Source organism: Prenolepis imparis, unplaced genomic scaffold, assembly GCF_030444845.1.
Source record: "Prenolepis imparis isolate NDT839.2.m4 unplaced genomic scaffold, iyPreImpa1.0 SCAF_10, whole genome shotgun sequence".
Lineage (NCBI taxonomy): Eukaryota > Metazoa > Arthropoda > Insecta > Hymenoptera > Formicidae > Prenolepis > Prenolepis imparis.
Window position 1 is genome coordinate 14005971 of NW_028141168.1, and position 19414 is coordinate 14025384.

Below are 19414 nucleotides of genomic sequence, written 5' to 3' on the forward strand. Positions count from 1 at the left end.
AATTATCAACGAAAATTAAAAATGAAAGAAAGCGAATTTTAAGATGCGCGGAAAATGCATGTCACTATATCATATAAGTGGATTAAAATGAGTCTTGCATTGTCGCGTATTTAGGTCGAGAAAACTATACTTGTAGGATACATCTTTAAATATGTATATGCAGTAGATATACTGAAGAAAAAAAGAAACATCGCGCATGATATATTCTTCATATTCATGAAGATTAAATTACTCATTCCGAAATGAAATTCTTTTTCTCAAATTATAATTTTATTTATAATGTAGACAAAAAAATGACTAGATGATGAGTATTTCATGAATCTAAGACTTTATGTTGTTTTAATTAGCAACGAGAAAAGTAAGTTAAATGACATATTAAAAGAAAAAATTCGAAGAGGACGTAACTTTAACGTTGTCTTTAGATTAACTCAGATATTGTGGAAGAACAATGATGTCGATTCTCCTTCGAGTGACTGATCGATCGACTTTTAATTCCCACCATCGATGCCGATCTCGCGGTTTAACAAAGAATTTTCGTGACGAGTGCGCTATAGAAAAATCATTTTAGAAAGGCGTATTAGCCACGCGTACCTCTACCTTCTTAACTTTACTATCGCTAACTGCTATGTTTCTATCTATCTAGGTGTGCATATTCTATCTGCGTGGATATATGATACATCTACACGCATATAATTCGTCTCGGTAAGATGCAATGCTGTGAGAAAAGACTCTACCAGGGTATAAAAGGGGGTGCGTCTCGTCAGGTCCATAACACTTTCAATAGTGATCCTTGCATCGCCGTATCATCGTCATCATGAATGCTATATTAGTAAGTAATTTTTATTCTTCTCCAGCATTTTTTAAAAATATGATATACTAATTCGCAACGGTTAAAAAAACATAATTTCTTCTGCATTATTTTTTGTATCTTTTTGAATGTCATTAGAAAGGAATATTACATATTAGAATTCTACAATTATGTGAAACAAATTCTTTTACAGCTTCTGTTAACCATTCTCGGTCTAACAATGCCAATTTTTGGCGAAGAGACACAGGTGAAGAGACGAGACAAAAGAGGCGCCCTGGGTTTAAATCAAGGCTTTGGAGGCTCTGGGCTTCGTGGGAATTCTTTAGCCAGCGCAGCAGGTGAGCTTTATATACATTTTTTTGTTATATAATATTGATGATGTGACAACCTTTTTTCTATTCGGGGAACATTGTTGTCATAATGAATAATGAAATTTTGGTAAATTACTTATCAATTGTATTTGTTATATTCACTTCTTTGATCTCTTTTTAACAATTTGCCACAAATTCTTAATTAGATTCATGCGTGGGCTAATGTTTTAATATTTTTTCAACTAGAAACTGTGTGACGCAAAAATTTCGGATAAAAATGACAAAATCTTATTGTGCGAAATAATACTTTTTTTATATAGTAATTAAGAAAATATAATATAAATTATTTACAATAAAATAATATAAATATTTATATATAGAATAATTTACAGAAGAAATTAAACAATTCCATTAATTTTATTTTGGTCTAATAATGTTGACATCCTTCTAATTTTAGGGTACGGACAGAGCTATCTCGGCGGCGCTTCTTTAGATCATGGTGTCTCTGCACCTGTCTATTCCCATAGCTATAACGCGCCCCTATATTCGTCGCATCGTCCCGATTATTCCCGCGGTCTGGGATACGGTGCCTTCGGACACGGTGGACCAGGTTACAATTCAGGAGGACTCGGTTATGCTACAGCGAGACTCGGATACAACACAGCAGGACTCGGATACAACACAGCAGGACTCGGATACAATACAGCAGGCCTTGGATATAACGCAGCAGGGTACGGATATGATGCAGGATTGGGACACACCACTGGTCTTAGCACCGGTTATCGTCATGGATGGTGAAGATATGAGCAATATTAATCGATATATACTGATATAAATCTTTTTTCGATCCCTTTTTATATCCCTTTTTATATTCCTTTTCAAACAATTATTTTCAAGCTTTGTATCAATGCGATTTCTGAATAAACTTTTCACTTTTTAATAACTTGGAATGCCTTTCTCTATGGCGTTTCTCGTGCGACAGAGACATTGCGATTAGTAATCTCATTAGCACGATGCCGCTCATCCTTTTTATATGTGCCAAGATGTACTTACGTCAGGAATAAAAAATTGTCATTGTTATTAGATCGAGAATGGTTAAGAGAAGCTGTAAAAGAATTTGTTTCACATAATTGTAGAATTCTAATTCCTTGATAAGTTCTTTGTAACCGTATAACAGTCATGATAACTGTAATTTGTAACGGTAATGTTATAAATTTTGTTTGAAATTTTATTAGAAGAATAATTTGTATTATATTTGTATTTTTTTTTTTTTTTTTAAGAAAAAATCAAGTTTAGGATTGCATTATAATTATGTATAAAATATAGAATATTGTATAATTTAATTGCGTAAATTTTACTAAAATTTTCATAAAAAAAGTTGGTTAAATAAATTATTCGTCTAATTATTTTTCTTATAAACAAATAGAGACTATATAGAAAAAAAGAGTACATAGGGACACATTCTATATATAATTATAATATATATGTATATGATTACATATGCGAAGATTTTTTCTACGTATATACTTCTTTTAAATAAGATAATTAATATACATTAAAAATAACATGATTTTCTATGTAAAAAGAATGTAATAAAAATTTAAATAAGTACTTGTATAAAATATTTTTGCGCGAATATAAGATAGATTTAAATATTATAAACAAATTCCAAAAAAATAAGTTTTGCAAGAAAAGTTTCATTCGTACATATTTCAGTTATTTGCAGTCGGCATAAGTAGAATTTCTATACCTAGTTTTGTTTGTCGCCGCTAGACGTCCAGCAGCCTATTATTAATGTGAGCATGAGGTTAAGTGTTGTAAAGAAAGTGTATTAATTACGTTAATTATGAATATCCTGGGCAGAAGTGTAATGAACATAGCAAGAGCTTGCATAGCAAGTTCTACCCAAGGTACGGATCACTGCGTGGTATAATTTAAATATACACACAACACACTTTCTTAATCACCTAACCTCTAATATAACCCCTAGCATTTAGTAAAAAAGGAAAAAGTATCAAAATGATTGTCTTAATAACGAAAAACTCATTTATAATTAATTAATTTATTTTTTATTAAAAGTTAGTTTTTAATATATAGATACAATATCCATTGTAATGTATATAAAGAATATTCTATGTATCTAGTTGCACGTATACTTGTGATGCTATTTTATTGTTAACTTAAATGAATTTTCTTTTTATTTCAGGTAGCGCGTCGAGTCTGACGAAATTCTATGGGAATAATTATAGTCAAGGTAATTCTGCACGTTATGAGTTTATCTAATAACAAACTGACATCTTGTCCTTGGTATTAACAGGAAACATACTAAATGCCGCAAGAACATGTGTGAATACAGCATTGCAAGGTAATTAAATGTTTAAGTTTTTATATACATACACATGCGAACATTATATATATAATAATAATTTTCCACATTTATAACAAAAAATTGGTCTTTTTATATTCTGAATAATGTCTTCAAACATCAGCATTAATATATAGATCAATATTTATATATCTCATCTACAATATATGCGGATGAATATATATTTTCATAATGACGGCGATTTTTCATACTGTCTGTCATTTCCGGCAATTAGCAGTTTGATATTGAGAGAAATAACAAAAACTGTGACTACAGGATATGGAACAAAGAAAGAAATATTTTTGAAATACTCTCTTAAATAGTCTGTTATCAACTTTGTTTTATGAACATAGAATACTTAGTTTATGCCTATATATGTCGTTTATAAATAATATTTTGCTATAGCTTTATTTAAAACAAATTTACATAATTGTATTCACTATCTATTATTTATATTGAATTATTATTAATTATTTTAATTTATTACTTTTAAATTATTTGTAAAAAATCTATTTGAGAAAAATCTATTAAAATTGTTTAATTAGAGCTATTAATGATATGCAACATTTTGAAATTCTGTTTATTTAATGAAAGTAACAAACGTTTAATGATAATTTATCTTGAACTAAATTTAAATACTTTTAAATTATATTTACAAAAGTATGCAAAATTAAATCAAACGTGTAAAAACAAACATTTTTCATTCATATAAAAAGTAAAATAAATTCTTGAAAATCAAAAATTGAGATATAGATGGAGATATGAGAAACAGGTTGATAGAGAGAGTTTAATAACTCATTTATTGAAATATGTGAAATCACAATATATTCCGTGTAAAATGTCAGGAGCATTCCTCGTATTTCTCGTAACTGCGAAATGGTCCTAGAGAGGATCATCCATAGGCGGTCTTGCAGATACGCATCTCTGCGATTTTCTCGGGTTCGGCAAGCGCGAAAGGAGTGTTCGAGATTTGGAAGGAAGTCGACCAAATTTCCCATCTCATATTCTTCCGCTGCGAAAATACACGCAGCTTTCACCTCTTTGATCCCTACAGAGATCTCAAAATGCAGAAAGGGATCCTATTCGCAAGAAAGGGCTCGGACAGCGTAAAGACGGTGCCCTGTGACCAACGAAAATCGTTGGGAATTGAGGGGGTGACGTGTCCATTTGCGGTTGACCAGTTGTCACTGGGGAGAATCAGGCGTACGAGAACGGTTTTCGCGTGTTTTCCCCTTTCCGCTTTTCTCGCGTCCCTACAAAGGGCTGGGCCCCTGTGTGAACCATTCATGAAAGACACTTATGAGAGCGTTTGCAAATGACGTCTTATCAAAATTGAAAATTTCATCTATTTGATAATGTCAAATGTAATGTTTTTATTTGTAGTTAGTTTCTGCAAATATCTATTTTTAATTTGTCATCTGATTCAAGAGAGATTGAATTATTTCACATTATATATAGGTTTTTATATATTTTCCCACATACAGAATCTTTTAGATTGCAATGTTTATATGTCGATTCAAGATTTATTTTATTTCAAGATTTAAAGATTACGACTTTTTCAGTTGCTTAGATGAAAAAATCTCGAGTATCAAATATAATTAATCATTTACAAAAACAAATATTGTATATGTGTAAAATTTATTATTAATTATAAATTTTCAATATATTATGTTGTAATATTAGATATGCATTTCGAAATTCTCGATCAGCAACTGTGACGAAGAAATGCATTCTTTCAATCATAAGCTTGTAAACACAATAGAAAAGAGTTCTCTAGTAAATGGTGAAAAAAAAAGAGGAAAGGGAAAGAAAGTCTTGTGGCTATGTAACAAAGGCGCAACAGCGACATCGAAAATTTTCGCAATGTAATCTTGCGCATTCATCTTCGGAAAAAGGGGTTTGCCTTTCCTGCATAATGGCGTTTCTAGTTTAGTTAACCCTAACTTAGGTCGGATTAGTGAATGTCCGGCTTTGGACATCTGTCGTATATTGGCTGACGGTGGTCAGTCGAATCTCGAAGTGAACAACAATGGAAACGGTCTTCTTCCGTAGACCCCTGCGGAACGTCACATGGTTCAGCCGCATCAAGAAATTGTCACGTCATTTCTCCAACATTTCACTGTCAAAGAATGATCATCTCGTAACGAGCATCCATCTAGAGCGGTTCAAATAAAGTTTCACGACTTCCCAAATTGCGACATCTTTTTTTGCGATATGTCAAATTTTATTCCATGAAGCATATTGATGATATTAGGAATATTGATGTTTAAATCGATATAATGATAAAGTTAAAGAGATATAAAATAAGTATTAAATAATTGTGTAAAATATAATTAAATATTAGAAGATCTGTTGTTATATGAGATTTAAGATTTTTAAAAAGTTCCAGAATATTATTTATATTTATTTTAAAAGTTAAACAAGTTTTTGAAATCACATGGATTAATTTATAGGAACTATAAGCTATATTTATAATTGATTTTGAATTGAAAAATCTTTATATATAATTTTTATATTCAAAATTACACGAAAACTTTATGAATAAATTTATTATGAAATATTTGGAAATAACATAACAGTGAAATAATGACATTTATTTTGCGAATGAGATACTTTTGTTACTTTTATCTTTTCGCACATACCTATCTGTCTATTAACGTTTTGCTATTTATCAAATCAATTGTAATTTTGTAAATAAATTCTAAAGGACAAAAGATTAAGTAAAAGTAACAGCAAAAGAGGCTTCCTTTTGATTGCGGCTTTTTCTCTAACACTTTGCTTAAGTAAACTTTTGCACGCTTGAGTAAAAGAGTTCTTCGTTTCAGATGTCAAGCATCATTTTTCAAATGCCATTTTTCATATTTTGACAATAGGACTACCACTTTTCATGCAAAACTTGCGAAAAGTTTTCGGTTTCTTTGAGAAATTCCGTTAACAAAATAATTCTTGCTTTTCTAGAAAGACTGTTTCATAAAATACGAAAGAGAAAGAATGCAATTTAGGCGTATCAATAATATAATTCTTTCACAATACTTACAAATTAATTGCAATAAATTATACAAATTACTTGTAAGTGCATTTACTTATTTGTTTCAAGCCCTCAGAAAGCAACCCTACAAAACTGTTTCGCAATTTATTAAAGAAAGAAAGAAAGAAAATTAATTAGTTAAAGTCAACTTTACACGTATTGCGTAAAATATAACACTGATAATGACTTTTTGACATAACGTTCTTAAATAAAAATTCTAAAATTCTAAAATTATAAGTTTCATCACAGAACGGTTACAAATCAATCGTAATATACATTGATAAGTATTTAAGTATAAGTGTGGCTATACTAATCGTATGAAAAATTTCTCCAATAATTACACAAATTCAAATAGGTTCGCAAGATAATTTTATCTTTTTATCTTTTATTCAAATCATTTTTCGCGCAATTACAAGGAACAATTGCGTGAATTATTCATATTGATTCAGGACTAGGGCAGATCAGATTAGGGAGTTCATTGCGGCAAATGATAAGAAGAAATGGACCGTATAAGAAACCCAAACCTTCGAAGAATCCTTTCAACGGCGCGCCATTTATGAAGGGCGTTGTCTTGAAAACCGTCATCAAGAAACCGAAAAAGCCTAATTCCGCGAATCGCAAATGTGTTATTGTACGATTATCGAACGGTAGAGAAATGACGGCGTATGTTCCTGGTAAGATTCATAATTCATTACTTGCAGCAAACGATCCCAGCAAGGGATATTTTGAAGCTTGGAGTCTCGTAATTCATGTTGGAGAATTTAGGTGAATTAAATTATTTCAGGAATCGGTCATAATCTACAAGAACACAATATAGTACTCTGCAGGGTTGGTCGATTGCGAGATGTTCCTGGTGTCAAAATTAAATGCGTTCGCGGAAAGTACGACTTGCCACATGTAGCTAAGCGCGAATAGTTTGTAATTCTAATTAATTGTTATCAAGTTACAGCTATTGCTACCAAACATAATTTTTGTCATCAGAAAAAACATCAAATGTATCGCTCGTTATTACGTATACTTCTATTAATTATGTACAATATTTACAATAAGTATGTGTAAAAATAATAATTATTTCTTAAAATATTTGAAGGAGTGCTATTCTTTATTAACTTTTTAAGAATTCTATAATTCAAATACTTCTGCGATTTACATATTAATAATATTTTGAAGCAAATATATAGAAATATTTTTAATATCGATTATACCATGAAATAATTGTAATATTTCCGCTAATTCTCTCAACTCGATTTCGAATGACTTTAATTTTTTTTAATAAGGTTTTTCAATGTAACAAAAAATTATAAAATATTGAAACAGATTTATATTTTAATATGCAATAAGAAATGTATTTATACAATATAAAACGTCTTTTCAATAGAAAACAAATCTTATTGATCATTTAAATATCATTTCATTTTTTGTCATAAGTTACCTAACTATCATGAGATTGATTAATTTTTTTGAGGAGAATAATATGAAAAATAAATAGTTTATACGATGAATATAAAGAATCTGATATAGTTTTTTAACGAGCATTGAAGATATTGTTGAGATTGTTACAGTTGACGCTATTCTAATACATATGTCGCATAATCGATCAAAGTATTGCCTGCACGAACGCGATTGGAAAGTGATTTTCGTCACGGTTTCGAGATAGCCCTTAGCAAATTGCGGTCCTTTGACACAGTTTTCGATTTGTGCCGTCCGAATCTGCACCCTGCGTTCACCGTTACCTGAAACCATACGGCTTAACGGACAATACGCATCGAGATGTCATAGTGGGAAAAGGGTTGGCACAGCCTCCTCTCTCGACATTATTACGGACGTGAACTTTACGCATCTGCAGCCTGCAATCTCCATCTTCGCCCACGTAGCCACTCACTATTGACCATATGACATGCTGACCAATATTCCAACATTTTGGGAAGTCCGGCTCTCAACCTGAATTGGAACCCTTCGGCGACAAAGAAAACGTCTTGCATAGAATCTTACATCAATAATTTTCTTGCATGGATAACGGTAAGAAAATCGTTGCTTAATGCATTTTTTACTTACACATTATTTTATATACTTTTCCATTTTAATCATACAATTTAATTTATGTTTTCGCAAAACTGAGATGATTATAATCGTTGTATTATAAATGTAGCTCTTTTCACATTTAAGAGTGCAAAGATTATTTAAAATATATATTTCCGATTTCCTTATCTATATTAATTTTTTTATTAGCATATTTTTAATTAAATGCTATATGTGTGTATGTGTATGAATGAGAACCTGTTATAAGATTCGGCTCCAGTTGTCCCAAGGGATAATGATACTACCAAGCGCCACGAGGCGTGCGTACGCCAGAATGTTCTATTAAACCGTAACGTCTCCCCTATTTTGTGAGAAATACATCTGACGTCATTGTCAATTACTCGAGTTCATCGAGTTTATTGATAATAAACTTTTTAAGAAACAAATTTTTATATTGTAAAATTATGATTTATTTCTAAAGGTTTTTGTTTTTAAACAATTCTTCGAAGTAGTTTTGCCACAGTATTATTAAAAACACATTTTCCACGAAAATTAATTAATAACTCAAAAAAAGCTAATTGTTACGTCAAAATAAATAAAAAAATGCGCGCGGTAAAAATATTTATTAATTAATTTAAATTTTAATTATTAAACATATACATTTTAATTAATAAACATTTAAATTTAAATTAATTTATTATAATCAGGCAAAACACCTGAGAAAAGCCCAATCTCTCTGTAAAAGAATGTGTATGTTTTTCTTTACATAATTAGTCTAGTATAATTAGATTCATTCAATTAATTTTTATTTCATGCAAATCGATTCGCAATAATCAATGGTATTGTTCAAATTTGTTACACAAAACTTATTTATGAGAAAAAAACGCGTCATATATATGTTCTCGAAATTTCGAAATATCGAGAATATGATCTGAACTTGTAATTCCATTAAAATTTTTTAAATCCTTTGACACTTCTGGCATTATAGTATATTTAAAATATTGATTAGTGTATATCATCTTAAATGTGTTTGTTTTATATTTTATTAATTTTTTTATTTTATTTTATATTTTATTATATTTTTATTTTAACAGATAGTGAGCCTGAAAAATAATCTTTACAGTCTTAATGTGATACCGTCAAAAACTCAACAAACGACGATAGAATGAGTAATATATTATAGAATATCTTAGGCAAGCGCTAATGCCATTAATTGCGTAGTCTTTATCAAGAATACAATTCCTAATGATCGAGAACATTAAGAATGAAAGTCTATCCATAATAAATAATAGTCTTCAGCCTAAACATTATGATAATTATGATAATTAATACGTAAAATACAGGAATATTCATAACGTCATTTTATCGAATATAATTTAAAATTTTATGTATTATCAGAAAAATATTATTTATTTATTTTTTATTTATATAGCCATATAACACACGCAAAGATATTATTTATAACACACATACAAAGATATTGTTTTAGCTCTTCATCGTCAATTCTTAATCAGTCAAACTGTTCAACGCCGCGAATTAATCGATCTAATTAATCACATTTTAATTTGATCTAAATCCCTACAAAACCCGACAAAAGTATTCTTACACATTCGACACATTATACACTTGAGAAATGAAACTTGAAATTTTGTTTGAAATGCAGAAACATTTCAAACACAGACGCGCACAAAGTATCTTCTGACACAATCGTCGCGACGAACTGATTCAACAATGATGCCGAAAGAAAGTTTACAATATTTAAGTTTTCAAATGACTATGGTGCTCTCGAAGGTTTCTCAAATACATGTTGAATAAAGGTTTGTCAACTCTTTGCCCTTCAGCTTAGTAACCGAACACCATGCTACTCCGAATGCATTTCTGCTCCTACATTTGTATAGTTTGACACACACACTGCTACTCTTTCTACATTATGAGTGTTTTATTTCATATATATGCTGTTATTTTACATAATATTTAATAAAATTATTCCATTTGAAAAATTAATATCAATATTAGCGAGTAATTTAATTTGATTCTTACAGAAATATTTATGAAAATAGAATTAACAATATGATTAATATATGATTTCATGAGGAGATTTTGATTTCTGTTGTTAACCTGATATTTAGTATTTAGATGAAATCAAATTTAATTTAATTTTTTAAAATTAATTTGCAAGATAGTAATATCGATTTGTGATATTTTACATAATTATAATTTTTATATAAATTTTAAAATTTGAGAAACAAGTCTTTAGCATAGATATATTCTTTATATATTTTCTGATATTTATTTATAAAAAATCTATTCGCGAGTGATACAAATTAAATGTGAAATGGTCTATCCTATCGAGTAATACTATAAACAGAGTGTCTCAAATTTTGTAAAAAATTTCTTGATTTTTCCAGATACAAAAGTAATTTTTGAGAATTTAAATTTTCCATGTCATTTAGAGGGAGTAGACACTTTGTGTAAAGTGAGAGGAATTTTCTGTCAGAAATGAATGTAGATATGCGCAACCTTAAAAGAAAAGATGACACGACTTTGGTGGTCAGTTTACAAGATAAATTGAAAAATAATTACCATTGAAGAGTAGTGTGTTGTGTGTGTTCCTTTTTTAGGCCATCTCATATCACCATGAGGCTATATGTAATGTTCCTCCTTTCTTTTTTTTTTTTTTTTTAGGAAGACCGACTAATTTCAGTGTTAGATAAATTAATAACAGATCAAATTAAATATGTTTCAAACGCGTCAAGTTTCGAAGAGTTAAAAAAAATAGAAGACAGAATAATTCGGTAATAAATAAGGTTAATATGCGAAAAAAAACTTTATATAGTTACAAGTTACAGTAATAATAATAATTGTATTAAATACAATAAGGCACACAATACAATATCGTCGCATACAAAAAATCAAAAGTATAAAAGAAAATGCATATCAAAAAGCGAACATCAATAATAAATTTTGTAGCACAGACATTCAGAAAGAAACAATCTCTGAAATGTTGTCAATATTTTAATAAGTACGATACGTATACATTTTTCTTATATAATAAAAAGTTTGAGGAAAAAATACGATGAGTCCACAATTAATTTTTTTAGATTCTACTTTATATGTTTTAAAGTATATAAATGTTATAAGAGAATCTCATACATTTTTCATGTTCTTTTTTGTGAATTTAAATATAAACATAGTATACAGATTATTCATGAAATGCAGCCAAAGAGAGATTTTTGAAGAAGAAAATATGTATAGTTTGTACAATATTCGGTATACTTCAAACAGAAAACTAACGATTCTTTTAGCCTTAAACGAAACATTAAGTTTTATTGTATCTTCGCTTAATGGAATGCATTTCGTGTTTTTAACTCATTGTTGTCGTTTATTTTAACCTTTTCTTTTTAACCTTTTATTTTCTCCTTTTATTTTACTTTTTCCATTGTCGGTCTTTTGAAAAATGTTTGCCTCATATATAACAACGGTATTATGTACGATATTAATAACATGTAACCATTTTGTATAATAATGGTTATATTTCAAAAGATAATATTTGATAGACTCCGCAAATTAAAGCCACATGATCCAATCTAATTAAGAGAAGGATATTAAAATTTATATGACTCTAATAATTGTTGTCTAAATTGAGGTGTTTTAACAATTTTTTAAATAAATTGTCTTTGAAAATTATCTAACTTCTCTGTCGAATTTTTCTAAGTGTACATTCAAAAAATAATCTTCCGTTATAATAATTTCTTGTTAAATATAAGTTACACAACATATGGAACATTAGGTACACAAAACATTAAACGGAAATAGCCGTTATCACGTCGGTTATCTCTTAATGATCTTCCGATGGTTTATCAGTCTGGTGTGATTAGAAATTTGTATTTTTAAATCTTCTAAATATAAGTTGATGTTAAAGAAATGGATTCTGTTATTATGTATATAAAAACATTTATATTGTTGGAGAGAAAGTTTGGCTGCGCGTGAAAACGATGTAATATTTTTATCAATCCTTAATTAGTCATTCAGTTGAATCATTTACGTGAATCGTCATATTAGTCATTAGACTAATTACCAAGTAAATAATGGATCCACAAATAAATCGATCACGATTACGTTGATCACGATTACACGGTCGAGAAATCAACAAGGAATCACGTAAACATTGCGTGATGAAAGCACGCAGCTATCTTACGACGTCTTACAATTTGTGTGGCAATAATAAGGTGTGTATACTGCGTACCTCTATATATTATAACATTCTCTCCACATAAATTTTGAATATACAGCGAAAGAGCCGATCCATATTATACGTCAATTTTTATAAATACGCTTTATTTGTTATTAATTGTTTTTTCTCAAAAAATGTTTGCGTTCCGCATTTTTACCGTGGATTCTGTCATTCGAGAATATGATTAGGGCTAACGGTACATCTGGCTACTCGTGACAATCTCGCAAATTCAGGCATTTCGGAAAAACCGACAGGATAGATACGTTTTCATCCGGTATACCGTTACGAGAGGATATACCGTGGACGTGCGTCTGTGTGTGAGTGTGCAGCAGATGCAAATAGCGAAATGCATTCATCCGTAGTCGGGATCGTCCCGGGAAACTTCGGAAAATAACGGGTTGTGGGTCGTTCGTGGACACCATAGAAGATATGGGTTATGCAGCCAAAAGGGCAGCGAAAATTTGTATCATGGGAAAGGAGGCGGTACGCGATGAATTGAGCGCAGAAGTGCTTTTCTATGAATGACAAGACGCTTTAACCAGGCCTAGAAGAGATGACTAAATTTGGCGTGATCGCTAGACACCGACATAATAAAACGTAAAGTCCGTGTGAGTCGTAATTCAAGCGTATTCTCCTTCCGATGATTTTCATTTTCATTTTAGTACAGGCCGACAAGTCTTTTTTTTAACGCGAATCAGGAGTGAAAAATCCAATGGATATTGAAAAAAAATATAAAAATTTTTACGAAATAAAATTCCGATTATTTATTTCGAAGAAAGAAACAATAGTGTGTGAATGTATCGTGAGCTTTCCTTTGATTATACTTTTATTCAATTCAACATGTATTAATTTGTCATTGTCAGAAAATAATCACACTCTTAAGATTTCAATCATATTTTTTTTCAAACACGAGAAATTTGTTAATTCGATTTAACTTCTCCCGCAACCTGACTCATCTTCTTTCTCTCTTTTTTTTTCATTGTTGTATCAAATGTTTTAAAATCAGATGAATTTTTAGAGATATAAAGCGCATTTCAATTTTTGACTTTTTCAATTTGTATTGTATTTGACTCGATAAATCATAGGACATACAATAGTAAAAGTTATTAAAACGAATAGAAATAATTCTTATACACAAGACAAATCCTTTATTTTAATATTGACAAAGTAATCGGTAAGGCTAAAGAAATTTAATGGACAAGTTTTAATGTCTTTCTATTTTCTATTGAATGACATTTGCATGCAACTTTGGGTGAGGCGGTACTGTGCACAAAGAAGCTTTGGACTTGCAAATTTATGGTCAATTTACGAGCACGTTTGACGATAATGTATGGTCTAACTCTTTGCCTTTGAATTTGAAATGTCACAATAAATTGTGACCCTTTCTTTTGAAATTTGCCTTCCATTTTGTAAGAATCGGCATAGAAACAATGATTATTGTGACAATAACTCTGCTCCTTATGCATGCTAATTCTAAGAAAATAAATCTTTTGACTGTAACAGTTCTTTAGTTAGTTTATAACAGTTATATCTAAAAAATTTTTCGATCTTACCTTTCAATCTTACATTTACTTTGATCCTTTAAACAGTCAAATCACTTTCTTTTAAAATTATTAATTTCTAGCCGAAAATGCCCTTTTTAAGCCTCTAAAAAGCTGTTCATTTATTACTTATTTGAGTTCAATTCCTAAAGACATTAAATCAAAATGCTCTAAAATCTATAAACTAATTAGCTAATCCATAAAAAAATTGAGATTGAAAATAGAAGGAAAATTTCGATTCGGATGTGTTACAACATTTTTTTTTCTCTCACACTGTGTGTAAATGCTACATTTAAATATATTCTAATGTATTTAAATATGCGGATAAATCCCTTTATTCTGAAATCATCAAAGCTGAATTTTTCCGCGCTATTTAAAAATTATCCCTTAATTCGCACTCAGTTTTACAGAATAAAAATGCCATTGCTATTCTGATTTTCACTCTCGTTTTCTTACTCTACATATGATCACGTAACAAGTGTGTGGTACAGGATATCACCTCTCTAGTTTCAGTTTACTAAAGAAAATTTGATTCAGAATAACGGAAAATCGAAGAATAAGAAAAGAGATATCAACCAGAAAGTTATATCACTATCAACTTAATATTCGTGATAATTCTTGCGAGAGGTAACGTTAAGTTTGAGAGACAAACATCAATATTTCTCATTCAAGCAAATTTTAATTTACAAAAAGAAATGTGAGGAAATATATTTGTGTTTCTAAATTTATAAATAGATTTTTAGAAATGCTGCGGAAAAATAAATTAATTTTCTAATTTTTAATTTCCTCTGATTAGCTCAATAATGACATTAGACTATCCAAAAAGAAAATATCGCTATTATCATGTCGCAACGTTTGTAATAGAGAAAGAGACTTAAATCATCTTGATCATAATAAGTGAATTACATATTAATGTATTAACTAATTAATGTATTGACTAACTAACATATTAATGTACTACATTTAAAATTTTTCTTTAATACTTATATATTGGAAAAAAACTAGACTAAATTTATATATATATACACATATATAAGAATAAAGAAATAAGCATTTATAATTCGTAAAATCTATTCAGATATTACGTCGTATTTAATGCAGATATTACGAATCATGGACTCTTGCCTCATTTTTTTTTCTTGATCCTTCACATTCTTAATCAGTACCGTGCCTTAATTATCGCTTTAATCGATTTTGATAAAATAGTTGCATCAGAGAAGCTCTCATCAATTATAAAATATAACCGATAATTCTCAGTCCATTAGTTGATCATTATTTCATTGTATATACGTCAATGCGACTGACTTATAGTATTAAAATGGTGATATTACGTCTCCAAAGAAAGGTATCCACATGAAAAGGAGAAGAAGACAAATATGTTACGCACATTCCAGTCGTTAAAAATTTCAAAATAAAAAAATTTATTGTATCTCGTAATATATATTTGGCAAAAAAAGAAACAGATAATAAAAATGGTGTAATTCCAATCAGTGAAATTGGGCGGAAACTTAGAGATTTTTGGGCGTGGTCCTAGTTTGTGACATTTGAAAATCACCAACAACAGACACGTGCCGATTTCGGGACTGTGGCCAACAGGTAGCACAGTTTCCCCACCATGTTTCCTATCCTAAGGGTTCTTATGTGGGGCCTTAGGGTACTATATAAGCTTGACCGCTTCAACCCCAAGATTAGACGAATACGGCATTTCGCGTAGTGAACACGATATCGAATGTGAAAAAGGCACAATACTTCCATTCCTACGTATTTTAATCTGCGATCACGATTTAAGGATAAAATAATAGGGAAATCTTAAGGAAAATATCGAGTCGTTGATAGTGTTGTGTTATCAGTTCGTGTAACCTTGGAATAAGATTGAATTATTAGGTAAGCAGATTGATACTTATTTATATAAACGAATTACGATGGAAAGAATTCCATCGGATATTAAATAATATTTTTGCGCTTTATTCTTATGATGAGTCTTCTTTTGGATCGTAAATTAATAAATAACTGTAAATATTGATTAATTATTATAAAATGTCTATTTTTCTTGAAAATATAAGACAAATGCACATCTACGTGCATTTATTTTACAGAATCGGAAGAAAGTTTTCTGTATATTTTATTAATCTAAACTGTCGAATGCGAATTGTGATATATAAATATGATAAAACTAATTTATTTCGATATAATTTTGCAAGAAAAGAATTTTTGCGAGTCACCTCTTCATAATTTGATATGATTGCAGTTAGAGAAATTTTAAGTTTAAATAATTTTCCGCAATTTTTTTTATCTTGTTTGTCGCAGAATTTGTAATATATGTACAAAACTGTGTTAAAGAAATTGAAAATAATCTTGTATTTCGCACATAATTTATAATTTTTTTCAATAATTCAATTTATTATAGATTTATTTTATTATAACTACAATATGTGCTATACTTTGTATAAGCCATTGCTACCAAAAGAATTGAATTCATTCATGTACAATTATTTTATCTAATTATTTTGACGTTTATAAGATTCAGCGCATTACATTTAAGTTTAATCAATTGCTATAATCTATATAAAATATAAAAATTATCTTATTTATGAATTTATTTAACATACACACATTTATTCTTATTTTTAATACTTTATTCGTGATATATATTTCATTTATACTTTATATCATACTTTATCGAATTCTTTCGATAGTCGTAACACATAAAATATTTAGGTATGATGCATTCTCTTAAAAATTACGCGTAGACAACGCTATTTAATGAGTGTTAAAGCATTCGTGTCTAAGAATTAAGATACGTGTATTAATGACGTCTAATCAACTTACACAATAAGAAATTTCTTTACACAATATTTTTATCGATAAAATCTTATCAAGAGACTTTCAATTACTGATCAGCCGCTTGAGAAAGTATTAAAGGATAATTTGCAAAATGCATACAAGAGCACTCATTATCATTGTTATTAATGCATGTACATATTAATTTCTTGAGTAATCAATTTCGAGTAAATTTTGAGTGATATTGCATAAATTATTACATATAAACATTACATTGTGAATAGATCTCACATTACGTTTCGAGATTTTCTCGTAGTGCAAAGTTATTTTTTTCGTTAGAAATCAGATACGAATAATTAATAATAGAACTGTTTTATATTAATTATTACACAAATGTTATATAAGATTAACTTTATATTACCTTTATATTAACTTTATATTATCTTTATGTGCGTAATATAAAAAGAGAAAAGTATTAAATTAAATAAATATTAATATTAATAAATAAATAAAAATTAATATTAATATTATAATATTAAATAAATTTTCAAAAATATTAAAAGCGTAAAATATTAATTAAATAAAATGTATATTATTTTTCTCTTTAAAAAAATTAAAATTTTACAAAATGTTCTTATATCTGAATTGTACAAAACTTGACATTGTGAGTGTATGTGGTATGATGATCAGAATTTAAATATCTTCAAATTAATTAAAATTTCGTCGAAAAAGACTTGATATAAGCTTCACAACTCATAACAGAATGTTATAACAGATGGTATAATATTTCTTAAGAATTTTTTGCATATATTCTTAAATTTCCAACATTTTTTTTATTTGCAATGTAAAATATTAATAATCAGTTATAATTAATGATTAAATTTAATACTTAAATATTAATTAATAAATTATATTTCATCACAGATAACAACAAAAACACCATAAACAATGGAGCAAAAGAACATGAACGATCTTCAGACTTGGGATTTATCTTATCGTTCGAAGCAAAAGGCCAATTCAGATTCAGAAAGAGAGGATGAATTTCTGAATTATTCGGTTCTAGACTTATCATGCAAAAACCCCGTGTCACCTATAACCAGCACGAATACAACGGCCTGTTTATCTCCGAGCTCGCCTGCAGATACGAGCAAGCAACATCAACACTCACGTCTATCGGATGCGGAAAAACATGGTCCTTTTTCGAGCCACATTATGACGCTGTCATTGTCATCTTCCAAGCAGAACCCGTCGAGGGAAATGACCGAGAAGTGCGAACCGTCCCTTTACAACGTTGGCGATGAAATTAACGGCAGTTTACAGCAGCTTGTTCCATCTTCGACCGTAACAATGGAGGCTCCAATTTTGTGTCCGCTGTTACCTTTGAATCTAAACAACCAGGCCATAAGGGTTCCAGTAGCGACGTCAACAATTACATCAACGTCTACATCATACGTGGGAACAACATCATCTTTACAGACAAATGATGAAACTTCCAAAAACCTTCTGCTAAAAGTTATGCCTGAGCCGTCGGCCGAAGTCGGAATGTCATCACCAGCGTTTGATGTGGTAAAGAAGACGCCAAGACCTTTCAAAGCATACACGAAGGATTCTTTAAATCCTATAAATGTATCTTTCGAGAGAGAGATAGTCGACCATACGTTTAACTTTGAGTCGAAAAGGAATTACTTGCAATTCCGGGAAAAGATGCTCGAGTCTGTTAAAAAAGTGCACAGCAATGCACCAAATCCTAAAATGCGTCGAACCAGCAAAAGTCCGGTATTACCTACCAGCACTGTTGATGAAAAGACTGCTGCTTATTTGGAGAGAAGAAGGAAAAACAACGAAGCAGCTAAGCGTTCTAGAGATGCTCGAAGGGCCAAGGAAGACGAGCTTGCTATCTGGGCAAGCTATCTCCAAGAAGAAAACACATTGTTGAAGAATCAATTATCCAGAACATTCTATGTGTTACAAAAAGAAGGCTATAATATAAATCGATTGATGACACATACTTTTTTAAATATATAATTCTTCAAATGTGTGGATACGATAATAACAGCAATGATCTTATCTGATAATCTGACATCCGATATCAACCGATTATTCGAAACATGTTAGTATATATGTAGGGCATATATTGTTAATGCATATAGTATATATGTATGTTATGTTGTACGTATATGTATGCTTTTGTATATGCATATAATTTATATATATATATATGTATATGTATATAATTTATATATATATAAAAGTATATGTGCATAAATATGTAATCTGTATAAAAACGCATATATATACTCTACATATATACTACATATTATTTATTA

At 29.7% G+C, this 19414-nt stretch overlaps 2 protein-coding genes across 5 annotated transcripts; both read left to right on the top strand.

Moving 5' to 3' along the window:
• Positions 1–667: 667 nt before the first annotated feature.
• LOC145942180 (uncharacterized) lies at positions 668–2062 on the top strand. Its single transcript, XM_083048649.1, has 3 exons — positions 668–829; positions 1002–1146; positions 1577–2062. Exons 1-3 carry the CDS (start codon positions 815–817, stop codon positions 1915–1917), a joined length of 501 nt encoding a protein of 166 aa, XP_082904775.1. The 5' UTR covers positions 668–814; the 3' UTR covers positions 1918–2062.
• Positions 2063–2889: 827 nt separating this feature from the next.
• On the top strand, positions 2890–19392 carry LOC145941751 (small ribosomal subunit protein uS12m-like). 4 transcript variants are annotated; one of them, XM_083048029.1, is made up of 5 exons: positions 2890–3029; positions 3326–3373; positions 3437–3484; positions 6962–7186; positions 7297–7595. In XM_083048029.1, exons 1-5 carry the CDS (start codon positions 2966–2968, stop codon positions 7425–7427), a joined length of 516 nt encoding a protein of 171 aa, XP_082904155.1. In that variant the 5' UTR covers positions 2890–2965; the 3' UTR covers positions 7428–7595. The 4 variants fall into 4 exon arrangements, with proteins under 4 accessions (XP_082904155.1, XP_082904153.1, XP_082904154.1 ...); XM_083048027.1 differs by lacking the exons at positions 2890–3029; positions 6962–7186; positions 7297–7595 and adding an exon at positions 18012–19391 and having other exon boundaries at positions 3327–3373; XM_083048028.1 differs by lacking the exons at positions 2890–3029; positions 3326–3373; positions 3437–3484; positions 6962–7186; positions 7297–7595 and adding exons at positions 8063–8531; positions 18012–19392.
• Positions 19393–19414: the final 22 nt, after the last annotated feature.

Coding starts and splice junctions, on each gene's coding strand:
- LOC145942180 (XM_083048649.1), top strand. Junction 1,147..1,576: donor TTCTTTAGCCAGCGCAGCAG/GTGAGCTTTATA, acceptor TTCTAATTTTAG/GGTACGGACAGAGCTATCTC.
- LOC145941751 (XM_083048027.1), top strand. CDS start 18,036: ATGGAGCAAAAGAACATGAACGATCTTCAGACTTGGGATTTATCTTAT.